The sequence below is a fragment of the Arachis ipaensis genome, chromosome B03, assembly GCF_000816755.2.
Source record: "Arachis ipaensis cultivar K30076 chromosome B03, Araip1.1, whole genome shotgun sequence".
NCBI lineage: Eukaryota > Viridiplantae > Streptophyta > Magnoliopsida > Fabales > Fabaceae > Arachis > Arachis ipaensis.
In genome coordinates this window covers 12,007,699-12,024,093 of record NC_029787.2, presented here as the reverse complement: position 1 = coordinate 12,024,093, position 16,395 = coordinate 12,007,699, and the positions used below count along the sequence as shown (strand labels likewise).

Sequence of the window (16,395 nt, the reverse complement as noted above, 5' to 3'; positions counted from 1 at the left end):
GTTATCGAATAATACGAAATGGACCAGACTGTAACGGCCAAATTTAAAGTATAAGACTTTTATTATTATACTATTTAATCTATTTACAAATCATCTTACATACAAGTTTCAGTTTGTGTTTAATTTCTCCAAATTATTTTTTTTTTTTGTAATTTCTCAAAATTGTTTTTTCTTTCTCATTTTTCATTTGCACATATTAATTTGGTTTTGTCAACTAATATTTTGTTGAAATATCAAGGATTGTTTCTGCAATATATTTGGATGCAACAAATCAACAATACACAGAAAGATTGTTTATATAATATATTTGAATGCAACAATACACAGTTCATAGGTACAACAAATTAATTATTGTTAATTTTTTTTTTTAAGAGATACATTTAGTTTCCATCAATTTTCAAAGTTGATATATATAAAACAGCTTTTGGAGAATATGTTATCTTCCTCTGAAATCATGTGGAGTTGTGTACGAATTGAATCATTACCACCAACCATTATTGAGGACTTGCTCTATCTCTTTTGGATTCGGTTGTTAGAAAAATATCATATCTTGATGACAACTTTCACACAAGTGGGTTGTTTCAACAGCTCAAATGCTTGTTCTATATCTGTTAATTGAACCTCGTGGGTGAATAGTTCTTGAAGAGGGAATTCCTGAAAAATGGCAATAAATGACCCATTCATCATAATTTTGAGACATTAACATTACTATTAATAAAACATGTGCAAGATATAACTAATCTGTTATGTATGTGGACTGAGAATATACCTGTTTAATGCATTTGTCAGCTATGATGGGTAGGTCTGATATGGATTTTAACCCACCAAATATTGATCCTTTCAAAGTTCTTCCAAAAAGAATAGAAAACAGACCAAATGATACAAAAGGTTCAGTTCCTACACCAAGTGTTATTGTTTTACCTGATCCCTATACATGAGAAAGTTATAATTACTTAATTAGATTCACTTGCAATTTTTCAAGGACTATATAATAGATTTAATTCAATTTTATAAGGATGAACTTCTTGAAAAATGAAACTAACCACTTTTGTAGCTTCTAATGATTCAGTAAGCAAAGGGCCAACTCCAGTGCACTCAAATGAAAAATCCACACCAAGTCCATCACTCAATTCTTTAACCAATTCTGAAGGAGATTTATCAGAATTACTTGAATTTATAAAGTGAGTCATTCCAAAAGCTTCACCTTTTTCTCTCTTCATATCATTTATGTCAATCCCTATTATCTTAGTTGCCCCCAACATTTTTGCTGCACTTATAGCCTGCATTACAAGGAAATTCATTATTAATAAAAACTGAAGGCTAAAAACTATAATCATATACCAATTACAAAGATAATCATACCCCTAATCCAACAGCACCAAGACCAAAGACAGCAACACTTGATCCACTTTCAACCTTGGCTTCCTTCCATGCAGCTCCATAGCCAGTTGAGAACCCACATGATATGAAACTGGCATGAGCGGGATTAATGCTTGGATCAACCTTAACAAGGTAGTTAACATCGATAACCGTGTACTCGGACCACGTGGCACAGCTCGAAGGGTGGTATAGCCTCTGGCCTCTGCAGGACATCCTTGAAGTGTTATCTGGCATCAAGCCAGTTAGGCTCAAAGGATATGTCATGCACAAATTTGATTTTCCTGAAATGCAATTCTCACATTCTTTGCACTCTCCTACAAATATTGGAATCACCATATCACCTCCTTTCAAACTCTTTACTTCATCCCCAACACTTTCTACAACCCTGCAGTTATTGATGCTTTTCATTATGCATGGATCATTCAAAGAATCTCCCAACAAGTTCCTTTAGCATGATTTAAGTTCATGAGATATTTATGGAAAGGAATTGAAAGGTATAAGGTAATTTTGCATATTTGTGAAAGGAAGTATTTATTTTCAATTCAACAAGAGTATCCTGAATGAAAATATAGACATACTACACTTAATGTCCTTAGTATTTTTAGTAGCAAGAAAGTTGGATAAATTTTGTCATAAGAAATAGAATTAGATAAAAAAAAATTAGATGAAGTTTTACCTATTTCTATATGAATCCAATTACGTCTACACTTTTTATAGTAAATATTATAAAAAAATGTGACTTGTACACAAAAATAATAAGACACTAAATCAGTTATCATATATTTAAGATACCATATATATTTATAGAGTAATGAATTTTTTGTATACATATACATGGTCAAAATAATATTTTGATATATCAGTATTTTCTTAATAACCAACACTCGTTCTCTTTAATTTGATGATGAAAAACTAATCTTCTCTATATAGATTTATGTTTGAGTCTCTGTATTTCTTTGATGAGACAATTACCAAATACAGTCTAGAGTGTATATTCCTTACCCAACTCCTTCGTGTCCAAGTGCTAGAGGATAAAAATTAAACTGCAAATTTGTTAGCATTAAAGTACCATTAGTGGAAGAAAGATGAGGAAAAACATAAAAGTTAGTTCCATAGAGAAGAAAACAAAAACAGTATTAAAAAGAGTATTAACCATAGGAGTTCCTTGAATGCTTGAAATATCAGTGTGGCAGATGCTAGAACAAAGCATCTTAAGTCGAACTTCAGTTGCTTTTGGTGGATCAACTTGAATCTCTTCAATCTTCACACCCTCTCCAACCTTCCAACATACTGCAGCTGAAATTTCCATACCATGATATATTCTTATGTATTTAATCATATCTAATATGAACAAAGTTGCATGAAAATGCAATGTAATGTGCATATGCTTAAATGGTTAATTATTTCATACCTTTGCATGTAATAACTTGAGAAGTGCTTGTCATATTGTAAGTGCAATAATTCAATTCCTACTTGAAGGTCGAAGTTATAATTTGGACTTTGAAGTAACTGAAAAGAAAAAAGGAGGTGCTGTTGTAGAGTGCTTTGTTCTGTATTCCCTTTTATAGGCAAGAAAATTAGTACTTTATGGTATTTAATAAGAAAAGATAAATTATTGAAGTAGATGTGAACTAATAAATAGTTGATTGAAGTAGTTGATACAAATTCATAATCCTTAATTTTGAATTCAAATCCTAAACATAAAATAATTGGAATTAAAAATGTTATATATTCATTGGGACAGAATAATAATGTAACTGATTAAAAAATTTTAGTTAACATATTTGATTGTTGGAATTTATCACATGCTGCAACTACGTGTCATAGTTCATGAGAAACTTGAGGTGCTGACTTTGACCTTTTAACTTGATATCTTTTAATTCCCCTATCAATATTTTAGTGTCTGCTTAATGAGTTACTGATTAGGACATGAGTAGAGTACTGAGTAATGGGTTAAAACTTTAGCATCACCGATGCATTAAAAAATATTATGAGAGAGATATTTCAATCTAATCTAAAACTTATTTGCCTTTTTGCCGGATATTACTATTTTTTTTTTTATTAAAGATAGGAGACTTGAACCCGCAACCTCTTAATTGAGTATAGAAAGATTATGACATTTGAGCTATTACTCATTGGCGCCGGATATTACTATTTTACTGAACCTTATTCACATAATTTGATTTATCCACTTATACATGTATAAATTTGAGGAACTAGAGAAGGATAATGTATGTGACACCAAACATAAAACGTACACGTTTTCCTTTATATATAATTATATATTGTATCAAACCAACCATGCCACTACATGTTCACATTAAAATCCAACTATCAATAGTTATTATAAATGAAAATATGTACGTATTAGTATTTTATAAGAAAAGAACAAATCAGACCTCTTTATAAAAAGAACAATTTATCTCGATAACCTTTAAAATAATAAAAATTTATTAAAAATTAAAGTTTCTAATTTAAAATTTTTCATGGGCTAATTTGAGACTTTAGTCGCTTATTTATAAAGGTCAACACCATTGCCTAATGCTTATAGGGATAGCCCAACCGACTGAGTTGAACTGCGAAAATAATGAAATAAAAAACAATTGGATGAAAATAATTTGCATTATATATATATAATTCTAAGTGAAATAGAACTTCATATAATTAAAACTAAAAATAAATAATAAAAATATTTTGAATAATTTACATTGAACAAAAATTACCTGTCCTTTTAGAGTTAATATAGATATAGCATAAATAATATCATTAATTATAAAATAGGTTCTTTCCTTTTCTCATTAAAAAAACATTAAAATGGATCGACTTATCAAGTTTTTAAAAATAAAAATTGGGTTGGACTAACATTTTAAGTTAGTCAATCTAGATAAATCCATTAAATCAGTACAATAAAATCTACCTATTTTGACAAGACGGTGAACGAACTTTTTGAACCAAAAACTTTTATTTTACAAAAAAAAGGTGAANTATGCACTCAAATATAAATTATATAATTCTTTTTCATCATGTTAACAAAGAGAGAAAAGCAAAAATACAGAAAGAATTGGTTTTATAACTTTGACTGAATTATTATAAGTTACTTAGAACAATAATAACTCTCATATCTTGATGACAACTTTCACACAATTGGGCTGTTTCAAAAGCTCAAATGCTTGATTTATATCTGCCAATTGAACCTCATGAGTGTATAATTCTTCAAGAGGAAATTCCTGTGAAGTAATAATTATGAGATACTTATACCAGCACAAAAACATATGCATCAAATACAAGTACATACTATATACCTTTTTTTTTTAAGCATACATACTATATGCTATAAAGTTAGATGTGTTGAGAAATTAGAATACCCTTTTGTGGCATTTGTCAGCTATAATGGAAAGGTCTGAATTTGCTTTTAACCCTCCAAAGATAGAACCTTTCAAAGTCTTGCCTTTAAGGATTGAAGCAAAACCAAATGGCTCAATTGGTTCAGTTGGTGCACCAATTACAATTGTTTTACCTGTTCCCTATACATACACAAGTTAAAAATTAGGAACACACAATAATGTTCTTAGATTAGGAATAATTTTGTACACATTATTGCTGTGATCATGTAATGATTAAATAAGGAAAGAAAAATCAAATGGCTGAACTCAACTCACCACTTTTGTGGCTTGTAGGGACTCAATAATCAAATGGCTGATTCCAGTGCACTCAAAAGAATAATCCACACCCATTCTTCCATCACTCAATTCTTTCACCAATTCTGATGGAGGCATATCAGAATCACTAGGATTTATAAAGTGAGTCATTCCAAAAATTTCTCCTTTTTCTCTTTTCATATCATTTTTGTCAATCCCTATTATCTTAGTTGCTCCCATCATTTTTGCTCCGCTGATGGCCTGTAATACAAGGTCAAATGTACTTTAACACTTTGCCCTCTGAACTTTACATAGTAAATTTTAAAATGTTCAATTTAATGCATTGAAATTGCCCAACAATACAAGAAAAAAGCCTCTTTTGCAACAAAACTACACCTTATACTATATGAATATAAAGTGCAGATGTAATGCAAAAGTGTATTTGATGCATACCCCCAATCCAACAGCGCCAAGACCAAAAACAGCAACACTTGATCCACTTTCAACCTTAGCTTCCTTCCAAGCAGCACCATAACCAGTTGAAAAGCCACATGAGATGAAACTGGCATGTGCTAGGTCAATGCTTGGATCAACTTTAAAAGCATAGTTGGCATCAACAACCATGTACTCTGACCAAGTGGCACAACTGAAAATATGGTGAAGCCTTTTGCCTTTGCAGGACAACCTTGAAGTGTTGTCTCTCATCAATCCATTCAGCATTAAAGGGTTTGTCATGCACAAATTGGATTTTCCTGAAATGCAAATCTCACATTGTTTGCACTCTCCTATGAACGTTGGAATCACCATATCCCCTTCTTTTAGATTTTTCACTTCCTCTCCAACACTCTCTACAACACTGCACTTCATGTGGTTAACTATCAAATGATATCTATAGTACACATATTCAGACTCTAATAGACACAATAAATTTAGATCTAAGAACCACAGATTTGGAGAAATTAATTACCCGACTCCTTCATGTCCAACAGCAAGAGGATACTTCACCTGCAAATTAAAATTGGCAGAAACAGAATACAAATAAAGAAAGATAATTAAGAAAACAGACTTAGAGACTGAAAAACATGGGATTAAGAAAGAGCATTAACTACTGGGGATCCTCTAATTCTTTTGATATCAGTGTGGCAGATGCTGGAACAAAGCATCTTAACTCGAATTTCAGTTGATTTTGGTGGATCAACTTCAATCTCTTCTAATCTTACAGCCTCTCCACCTCCCCAGCACACTACTCCTGCAATATCCAAACCAACACATATACATACTATAACTAAAATTTAATACAACATGATATAATAATAATGTTTGATTGATGATATATACCTTTGCAGGTAATAACTTGTGAAGTGGTAGCCATTTTAATTAAAACTTGAAGCTGTAATCTGGAATATCATGAAATGAGAAGAGGAGCAAGTAAGCTTCTGTATTGTTTTAAAATTTTCAGAAATTAAAACTTATAATTCATTCAATCATTTAGTTTGGTTAAATTTTAATTATTTAAATGTGTTGGTAAGGTAAATTTGTTTTTTAAAAGGTCACAAACATGTGGATAAGCTAACAGCAAAAAGATAAAGTTTTATATATCTACTTTTTCATATTTTTATCACTTGGTATAATATCATGAGCTTGCGACAAATACACGATGACAAAAATGGGGAAAACAAGAAATTAGGATCTCCACAAATTCAGAAGAACCTCTGAAACATGGCAAAAAAATCTTGGTGGAATATCAATACAAAAGCTCCCTATATATATTTTTCTTATCACATGAATTCCACACTTCAACTCAGTGGCAAGGCCAATATCATCACCGAAAGCTGCAGCATGACCTTCTCTATTCTCATCTACAGATAACAAATCTTCCCCAGTTTATTGCAAAGTGATGATATCATATTCATCATAAAACAAATTTTCGTCAAGTGAATTTTTAAAAAAAAAAATATTTTATTGTGAATGACCATATTATTTTAAAAAATAAAGAGAAAAATAAAGATCAATTTTTATCTGAATTATTTTGTACATCTTCTAAATATTTATTCAAATGTTACCTCAAAAATCGAATCAAATAGATAAACTGTTTTTTTTTTTTTGTGACTAAATAGAAAAGAAAGAAAAAAAAAGAGGCAAAACCAAATTAATTAGCTAGGTTCATATCTAAATCTATTAAATGTTGAAACTTACTCCATGGTTGGCTCCAATTCGAGTGAATGTCCGCGCCAGAAGCAGCTGCTTTAGCCATACAATCTGCAATACTATTTGCATTCCTCTGAATTAAAAGAATAGAAACTCTCCAATTCCAATTCATAACCTCCTGTATATGCTTTGCCAAATTCCATTCCGGAATATCTTTACCAAGCATTCTTTGGTTTACCAAAAAAAGAGCTTCTATAAACAGTCTGTTTCATAAATAACCTCACGAAATTCACTCTCCCAAGCAAGAAGTAAACATCTCCAAATTGCATACAATTCAACAAAAAGAACACTGCACACTTCAACTTTTCCAGTGCAACCTTTCAACCAACATCCATCAGGATTGCGAATGATACAACCAAAACCAGCATAGCCAAAAGGAGCAAAACAACTAGCATCACAATTCAATTTAACAAAATGAGCTGGAGGTGGAACCAATGCAAACAAAGCGAATGAGGAGACAAAGATTGATGCATAGCAAAAATAGTGTGAAACTCCCTTACTGAACTACGAATCAAACTCACCACTTTACTAGCACTCCAAGAATAATCTATATTAAATAAGTCATGATTCCTGCTTCTCCAAATCCACCAGATGGTCGAAAAGAAAAGAAAAACATCTCCACTCCTTGCACCTCTGTAGAGCCAATCACGTAAATCCGAGTTATCTGAATACAAGCCTAAAAAGTTCTAGACCTCCTTGGCACTAGGGTACTCCCGAAGACAATGAAGAATGGATTCAGAACCATTCTGACACCGATGACAGGTGTTAGATAAAGCTAAGCCACAACCCAAACGAAACTCTGCCGTAGGAATAGCATTATGAAGACTGAGCCAAATCAAGAACTTGTACTTCTCAGGAATATGCAGTCGCCATACCCACAACCAATTATCATGCTCATTCCAGTCAAACTTTCTTTTGGCTAGCCAACTGTACCCACTCCTAACTGAGTAGAGTCTCGAAGATGCCACATCCCACGACCAACCCGAACTCTCTCCAACATTCAAATCCGGATTATAAGCATTCAAACGCCGTTTGACATCTTCTGGAATGATAGAGAAAATATCATGAAGATTCCATTGACCATCTTTCCAAACGTCTCTAATAGTTAAATCAGAGTCAGATATATGTACAAAAGAGACATCTTGAGCAATTGGGCCCTCAATACTCCAATTGTCAAACAAAAAAGATTGATCAAGTGACCCAACGCACCAAGAGAATGCATCCTTAAGAGCACCAAAAGCCTTTGAGATACTCTTCCATACATAAGAAGCGTTGCAAGGGGCAGGGTAATCTAAAACTCCCTCATTCCTCAGGTACTTCGCCCTCAATAGAGCAACCCAAGGCTTGTCCTGACAATGAAAAAGTTGCCAAACTAATTTACCAAGTAAAGATATATTAACACACGCAGGATCTCTAACACCTAGGCCACCAAAATTCTTTGGAGTGATCACGGTCCTCCAATTAACAAGAGAAAGACCTCTACCATCAACTTGACCCTTCCAAAGGAACTGTCTCATCATAAAAGACAATTTATCGCAAACCCAATTTGAAAAAAAAGATACCTGCATATGATAGACAGGAATGGATGTTGCAACAGAATTGATCAGGCAAAGTCTCTCTGCTTTATTTAGAAGCCTTCATTTCCAGTTAGCTAATCTTCCCCTCACCTTTTCAATCACCGAATGAAAAGAAGCCCTACTGGTACGAGAATGATTAAGGTTAACTCCAAGATATCTTCCTAAGTCCAAAGCAAAACGTATTGAAGATTCACTTTCATGCCAGATGCTTTGCAAAAAATGTTAAGAGAATGCATGACCATTTGGACCTGACTCTTTGTAACCTGACAGAAAAGTAAGAGATCACCTGCAAACATCAAATGAGAAAATTTTGGGCCACCACTAGTGACAGAAACTGGTTTCCACATACCCTCGACCACCATATGAGATATATAGCAAGCAAGTCTTTCCATACAAAGCACAAATAAGTAAAGAGACATTGGATCGCCCTGTTTAAGCCCCCTTCTAGGAGCAAAACTATCCAATCTATTCCCATTCCACATAATAGAAAGAGATGATTCACGAACACAATTCATAATCAAATTAACAGTGATGATAGAAAAACCAAAAGCAATGAGAGTACTCTCCAAAAACCTCCAATCCACCCTATCATAAGATTTTTCAAGATCAATTTTTTAAAAGCAAGAGTACCTTTCTTGAATTTTGTGTGCTTCATGAAATTCAGAATTTCTTGCGCCACAATAATATTATCAGGAGCACCACGACCCAGAATAAAACCTCCTTGTAAAGGACTAACAATATCTAGAAGAAAAGGCCGAAGTCGATTAGCCAATACTTTTGTGATAATTTTATAAACAACATTACACAAGCTAATAGGCCTGAAATCCTTCATAAAGGTAGGGTTATCAATTTTAGGAATAAGCACAATCAGAATTTCCATGATGCTAGGATTTAAGTATTCTCCCAAAAAAGCGCTCCGGACAATATTCCAAATCTCAATGCCTACTATCTCCCAATATTCTTTAAAAAAAAAGGGATAAGTATTGTTTTGATCCCTAACGTTGAGGGTCAGAATCGAAATCGTCCCCAATGTAATTTCCGATTTAGAATCATCCTTAACGTTTTTTTTTTTCGTATTAAAATCATCCTTTTAATTTTTTTGGATAAAAATACCCTCACCACTACCAGCACAATTACCTCCTCAACCACCATCAATACCAACACCAACACCACCACCACAACCAGCACCAACACCAGCACCATCATCACAACCAACACCATCACCAACACCACCACCACCAACACCAAAAATACCAAACAACAGCAACAACACCAAACAACACCAAACCAAAAAGCAGAAATAGAAAGCAAGAAAACAGAAAGCAAGAAAGCAGAAGCAAGATGCAGAAGCAGAAAGCAATGCAGATGAGGCGGCGAGGCGGCGATGTTGCGAGGCAGTGGCAGTGACTCGCATCTCCTCTCTCCCTCGCGATACCCAACGGCGACGGCGACGACGGCTCCAAGATTCGCCGCCGCCGCCGTCCCCTTAGGGGAGAGGGGGAAAGGTGATCGCGGTGGCGTTGTGGTGGTGGGCTTGGTTCGGTCTTTTTATTAAAGTAGGGGTAGTTTAGGAATAAATTAAAAAAAATTATTAGAAAGGACGATTTTAAAATGAAATGCAACGTTAAGGACAATTTTAAGTCAAAAATTACATCAAGGACGGTTTCGATTCTGACCCTCAACGTTAAGGATCAAAACAGTACTTATCCCTTAAAAAAATAAGCTTGAAAGCCATATGGACCAGGAGACTTAAAATGGCTCATACTGAATACTGCTGACTTGACTTCCGCAAAAGAGACAGGGTCAATTAACCTAGCACAAGCCTCGGTGCTTAGAGTCGGCATCGGAACATCTCCTAAACAATCAACCTCAACCTCTTCCGTTGTACCAAAGAGATTCTTGTAAAACGAGAGGACTTCTTCTGGGAGAATATCTGGATCAGTAGACCAAGACCCATCTCTAACATATAATCCATGTACTCTATTATGGTTTCTACGCACCAAAGTCCGAAGATGAAAAAATTTAGTGTTTCTATCCCCATACTTGACCCACACTACTCTATAGATTTTTGGTACCAAAAAAGTTCCTCTTACAATAAAAATCTATTGTAATCTTCTCTCAATTCAGCTTCTTCAATTCTCAAAAATAAATTGTTTGCTAAATAAAAAAATTTATTTGTCATTTATAAAAAATATAATATTTATTAATTATTTTTATCATATTTTTAAATTATTCAAAAATTATTTTGTTGATAATATCTTTTAAAATTTTTTTTTGTCGCAGTCTGAATCTTGGGGATATCAATTGATAATTAAGTCAACTTTATATCATGTAATTGATTTTCCTTAGATGGTCATATTGCATTAGTGAAACAACAATGAAAACAATTTCCCTTCAAAATCAACTAACTGCACACAATCATTATTCTTTATGGAAAAATCTAGGGAACCAGCAATTTTGTTAAATTCTGACCAGCATATAACCAGCAAAGAAAAGTAAATCATTAGATGAAATCTCACACCAATCTCACACCATTAAAACCATCATTGGTGGTTATTTGATGACTACAAATCACAAAAGTTACTAGCCCCTAGCATTCCTCATTCTTTATTATTTGTATGAAAATTGGACTACAAAGTTTCAACGGTTACGAGTTCAACTTCAATAATCAATCAATAATCAATAATTACAAATAAAGCTGGCATAACGTATTTGATTTGTTATGCAATGTGACGTTCACGTGTGAACATCTTATATCTCCACAGGACTTAGAACCAACAATTATTGATGAATTACCTCTAATAATAATAATAATAATAATAATAATATCACATCTTGATGACAATTTTCACACAGTTGGGCTGTTTCAACAACTCAAATGCTTCGTTTACATCTTCCAATTGGACCTCATGGGTGTGTAATTCTTCAAGAGGAAACTCCTGCAATATGGTAAAATAGTTAAGACATATATAGCTTTCTTAAGTCAGAATCTCAAGAGCCATGCTTGAACATAATTATAAAATATTTTAATGTATAAAAAATGTTTAACAATGTTTGCTGATATATTATTCATCTACTATTTTTTTTTTTTACCAAAGATAGGAGACTCGAACCCGCAATCTCTTAATTGAATATGGGGAGACTATGCCATTTGAGCTATTACTCATTGGCTATTATTCATCTACTATTACATAGGATATAGATTGCAATTATACTAATAGATGAATAGATCCCCATAAAATTTTATAATAATCATGTTCAAATTGTTAGAAAGATAATAATCTAAAATTATACACTTATGAGAATACCTGCTTGAGGCACTTGTCAGCTATAATAGAAAGATCTGAAATGGCTTTAAGCCCTCCAAAAATAGAACCTTTCAAAGTTCTGCCAAAAAGAAGTGAAAATTGACCAAGAGGCACAGTAGCTTCATTTCCTGCTCCAATTGATATTGCCTTGCCACTTCCCTATATACACACATAACAAGTAATTAATTAAGAATATAAATGTATATATAGACTATAGTTTGATATGTATGTATCTACAATTTCATAAAACCAAATAAATGAAGTGGTTGAAAAAATTGAAAGTATGTAACTAACCATTTTTGTGGCTTCTAAGCATTCAGTGAGCAAAGGGGCAACTCCAGTGCACTCAAATGAATAATCCACACCAAATCCATCACTCAATTCTTTCACCAATGTTGAAGGAGATTTATCAGAATCATTTGGATTTATAAAGTGAGTCATTCCAAATGCTTCTCCTTTTTCTCTCTTCAAGTTATTTGTGTCAATTCCTATTATCTTTCTTGCCCCCAACATTTTTGCTCCACTTATAGCCTTCGCAACAAAATCATAATCAAATCTCATAACTAAGAATCAAACTAAGTAGCGACATAATTTCATAGAGTCATTCGGTTAAAAGAAATTTATATAATAACTACTTTTTCACATTGACTACTTAAATGGTCATTCAAAAAAACAGATATAATTGCATGACAGTGTAAAACTCAGTGCGTTAAAATTAAACTCTTATTATTAGTAGACAAAGAAATTAAAGTAATTTGCTAGTTATGAATATTTGATGCATACCCCTAATCCAACAGCACCAAGACCAAAAACAACAACACTTGATCCACTTTCAACTTTGGCTTCTCTCCATGCAGCTCCATAGCCAGTTGAGAATCCACATGAGATGAAGCTGGCATGAGCTGGATTAATGATTGGATCAACCTTAATAAGGTAGTTAACATCGATAACCGTGTACTCGGACCACGTGGCGAAAGTTAAACAGTAATATAAGCTGTTGCCTTTGCAGGACAATCTTGAAGTGTTATCTGGCATCAAGGCACTCATCCTCATAGGATATGTTAAGCACAAGTTTGATTTTCCTGAAATGCAATTCTCACATTCTTGGCACTCTCCTATGTATGTTGGAATCACCATATCCCCTTCTTTTAGATTTGTCACTCCATCTCCAACTGATTCCACAACCCTGCAGTAATAATATATTAATGGCTTTTTTAGAATCTCTTATTATTTCTTATTATAACCATTTGTATCTTTCATCTTAAATTTTTTTTTAAAAAATGACTTCATATTAAGATTCTTGTTAAATTCCAAAGAGAAATAAAAAGTTTATACGAATTTTACATAAATCTAAAAAAGAGACTTTTACATAAAAAAATGTATTCGAAATATAATTATTTTTGTGTCTATCTTTCACTTTCCGTCTAAATTTTTAGAATAAGTAATTTTATTGTGACGATGCATATACAGAACATACCCAACTCCTTCGTGACCAAGAGCTATTGGATAACGAAACTGCAAATGAATTCAAATCAAAATATATATATTAAGATGTAGTAATTTATAGAGATTAAACAAATAAGGTAGGAATAATAAAGAATGAAGGCATGGAATTGATGAAAAGAGTGAAAATACAAATGGTAATAATCCTTGAATGGTGGTGATATCAGTGTGGCAGATGCTAGCACAAATCATCTTGACTCGAACTTCATTTGCTTTTGGTGGATCAACTTGTATCTCTTCTAATCTCACAGCTTCACCAGCACCCCAACAAACAGCACCTGCAATATCCAATGCATGTTTGTTAATTATTAAGAATAACATGAAAAAATTAAAGGTGTTAGAGGAGATGCTTAGTGATTGTAATACCTTTGCATGTAATAACCTTTGAAGTGTTTGTCATTATTGTTATTGCTGGAAGGTGTAATGTTAGACTCTGATAGTTTATTATTGTTATTGCTGCAGCCTCTTTTTATAGCACTTAAATAATACTAAAATTAAAAAAAATAAAAAGGAGTAATGGATCATATATTTGACTTGAATTTTAATCTTTTATGTGTTTTTTAAAATTTGGATTTAGTAAACGGATGGGTCGCCACTCCATTTTTCATTTTTGTGTCGGTTGACCTATATAAAAATGATATTATGCATTGATTTATTTATGGATTCTAACTTTTGGAATAAATCAGGCAAGATCTAATAACAATCCATATCAACATAGATTAAATGATATAAAAACAAAAAATAAATTAATTTACAAAAATTTAAAAGACTAATTTGAATACTAATCCCAAACTAACTTGGAAAAAAAAACACATATATATCTCCTCCTTCTTCCTTTATATCTGATCTATATAGCCTATTTCATTCATAACGGCTTCATTGCACCCAAAAGCCAAGGACTCCTACTTGCTTTCTTTGTTAAACTCCCTCTACCTCATATATTTCACATCTTTTCCATTAATTCATCCCATTATATCTTTATTGTCTATTACCACCACCAACTCTTCTTTCACATTCACATCCTCAAGCAAAAATTGCATTGTAGCCATTTTTTCAAGCTTCCTAGTAATGTCTCACTTATAGATTTTTCTTCTAACACTTCTTAAAAAAAATTTTGGAACTCAACCATTTTTAGTATTTTTTGTTATTTTCTAAATTTTATTAATTTATTTTATAAATATAAATATAAATTATTATTGCACTATTGGTTAAGTACTAACAAAAAAATGATACTTGTCTCTCATATAGCATTGCTTCCCCCTCTCTTTCTTGTCTCTCTCTCCTCGCCGAACCATGTGATATTAATTTCTAGGTAAACCCCGGCAAGGTAGCAACATATAATTTATTCAGACACATATGACCAGACCAGCACAACCACCACATTTACTATTCACAATTAATGTCATGATCACAATTTCTTCGGATTAAAACCTTTAGTGTCACCTTTAGAAAAATTATTTTTAGTAGTCTTTTACTTTGTTGTTGGTGCTAATAAAATTATTCGTTAATATATTTACTAACAATTAGATATTAATCATTTTATATTTTGTCGCTAAAAAATTTTAGCGACATTTATATAATTGTCAGTAAAAACTGTTTTATTGGCTATAAAAAATATATGCCATTGTAACGTATATTAATAATGACAAATATATAATTGTTACAAAAATATAAGTTAAATAAGATTAAGTTTGTTTGGGTACTATTTTTGAAAAAGATTTTTTTAAATGATATTTTTTTAAAAAATTTTAAGTAAAAGTGATTTTATGTTTGGATATCTTGTGTAAAAACATCTTTTTATCTATTATGTTTGAATAAAATAAGATAAAAGTATTTTTGTGTTCATTTATGATATAAAAAATATTTTTTAAGAAAAAAATATCTTTTAAAAAAAATGTAAATTGTAATTTTTTAATGTTTTTACTTTTATTATTAGAAATTTGTCAAACACACTAAAAAATAAAAAATAAAATTTTTATTGAAAAGTAATTTTTTTCCGAACAAGCACATTATTGTTATTAAAAATAATTTTTCTTGTAGTGTGTATATAATGAATCACAATTATTATCATTATTATTGGACTCGAACTCGAATTTTCTGTTGAAAAAGAATAAAGACTTGTTCAACAATGAAGCAGCAGCAAGTTGTAGGTAGCTAAGGCTGCTAACCCGATTTTTATTAATAGATGAAAACTCCATGTGAAATTGTGAAAAGCGGCTAACGACTTTTATTTATTAATAAATGAAGACTCCATGTGAAAAGCTTTTAATCAACATCAACAATGCTATATAGAACAAATAAAATTTCCGGTTCGAATTATTGATAGTTAAGGCAGAAGATATATGTTAATTTTTATTGGTATACCAATCTTTTATTTTTGTATTATATTGAGAACTGGGATAATTATTAAAGATAGACAAACAAGTAATGATCATATCCCTAACATTATCTTATTAATTTCTAAATTATATTGTTATTACAGAACTGTCTTCTTTTTCCTATTACTGGATTTTCTATGTCATTGCATGACAAACTTCTTATTTACATTAAGAATGCTGCCATGTTTGAATTATTTATAAAATACGACGGAGACTTTGATTTACGCTTCCTTTTTAGACTCTTGAGTCTTCACTTCCATTCATTCTTACCCATGAGATTATCGGTTGAAGATGTATTTTAAAAGAATAAAAATAAGGCTAGCTCTTCGAAGGTTTTTTTTTTTTCCTGGTAATAAATTAATTAGAAACTTAAAATATGCAAATATTTTGAATAAAAATTGGT

At 32.0% G+C, this 16,395-nt stretch overlaps 3 protein-coding genes across 7 annotated transcripts; all 3 read right to left on the bottom strand.

Moving 5' to 3' along the window:
- On the bottom strand, nucleotides 279–2,950 carry LOC107629624 (alcohol dehydrogenase-like 2). The gene is made up of 7 exons (XM_016332449.2): nucleotides 2,792–2,950; nucleotides 2,534–2,676; nucleotides 2,383–2,423; nucleotides 1,363–1,765; nucleotides 1,044–1,280; nucleotides 770–928; nucleotides 279–654 (listed from the first exon to the last, which is right to left on the bottom strand). Exons 1-7 carry the CDS (start codon nucleotides 2,823–2,825, stop codon nucleotides 544–546), a joined length of 1,128 nt encoding a protein of 375 aa, XP_016187935.1. The 5' UTR covers nucleotides 2,826–2,950; the 3' UTR covers nucleotides 279–543.
- Nucleotides 4,368–6,913, bottom strand: LOC107629619 (alcohol dehydrogenase-like 2). Of its 5 annotated transcripts, none has more exons than XM_016332442.2 (8): nucleotides 6,729–6,913; nucleotides 6,357–6,415; nucleotides 6,125–6,267; nucleotides 5,986–6,023; nucleotides 5,472–5,874; nucleotides 5,040–5,279; nucleotides 4,746–4,904; nucleotides 4,368–4,607 (listed from the first exon to the last, which is right to left on the bottom strand). In XM_016332442.2, exons 1-8 carry the CDS (start codon nucleotides 6,737–6,739, stop codon nucleotides 4,497–4,499), a joined length of 1,164 nt encoding a protein of 387 aa, XP_016187928.1. In that variant the 5' UTR covers nucleotides 6,740–6,913; the 3' UTR covers nucleotides 4,368–4,496. The 5 variants fall into 5 exon arrangements, 4 of the variants coding, with proteins under 4 accessions (XP_016187928.1, XP_016187929.1, XP_016187930.1 ...); XR_002358834.1 differs by having other exon boundaries at nucleotides 4,477–4,607; nucleotides 4,683–4,904; XM_016332443.2 differs by having other exon boundaries at nucleotides 4,497–4,607; nucleotides 6,622–6,911.
- Nucleotides 11,375–14,014, bottom strand: LOC107629623 (alcohol dehydrogenase-like 1). Its single transcript, XM_016332448.2, has 7 exons — nucleotides 13,981–14,014; nucleotides 13,747–13,892; nucleotides 13,589–13,626; nucleotides 12,895–13,297; nucleotides 12,406–12,642; nucleotides 12,112–12,270; nucleotides 11,375–11,742 (listed from the first exon to the last, which is right to left on the bottom strand). Exons 1-7 carry the CDS (start codon nucleotides 14,012–14,014, stop codon nucleotides 11,632–11,634), a joined length of 1,128 nt encoding a protein of 375 aa, XP_016187934.1. The 3' UTR covers nucleotides 11,375–11,631.

What these genes read in the sequence shown, in the direction of transcription:
- LOC107629624 (XM_016332449.2), bottom strand. Translation starts at nt 2,825, where the DNA reads ATGACAAGCACTTCTCAAGTTATTACATGCAAAG. An exon ending in CTTGGACACGAAGGAGTTGG is followed by an intron (nt 1,766 to 2,382) that starts GTAAGGAATATA and finishes CAATAACTGCAG; the next exon opens with GGTTGTAGAAAGTGTTGGGG. An exon ending in TTGGTGCTGTTGGATTAGGG is followed by an intron (nt 1,281 to 1,362) that starts GTATGATTATCT and finishes CTTGTAATGCAG; the next exon opens with GCTATAAGTGCAGCAAAAAT.
- LOC107629619 (XM_016332442.2), bottom strand. An exon ending in ACAAGTTATTACCTGCAAAG is followed by an intron (nt 6,268 to 6,356) that starts GTATATATCATC and finishes TGGATATTGCAG; the next exon opens with GAGTAGTGTGCTGGGGAGGT. An exon ending in GTTGGACATGAAGGAGTCGG is followed by an intron (nt 5,875 to 5,985) that starts GTAATTAATTTC and finishes CATGAAGTGCAG; the next exon opens with TGTTGTAGAGAGTGTTGGAG.
- LOC107629623 (XM_016332448.2), bottom strand. Translation starts at nt 14,014, where the DNA reads ATGACAAACACTTCAAAGGTTATTACATGCAAAG. An exon ending in AAAGGTTATTACATGCAAAG is followed by an intron (nt 13,893 to 13,980) that starts GTATTACAATCA and finishes TGGATATTGCAG; the next exon opens with GTGCTGTTTGTTGGGGTGCT. An exon ending in TTCAAGGATTATTACCATTT is followed by an intron (nt 13,627 to 13,746) that starts GTATTTTCACTC and finishes ATTCATTTGCAG; the next exon opens with TTTCGTTATCCAATAGCTCT.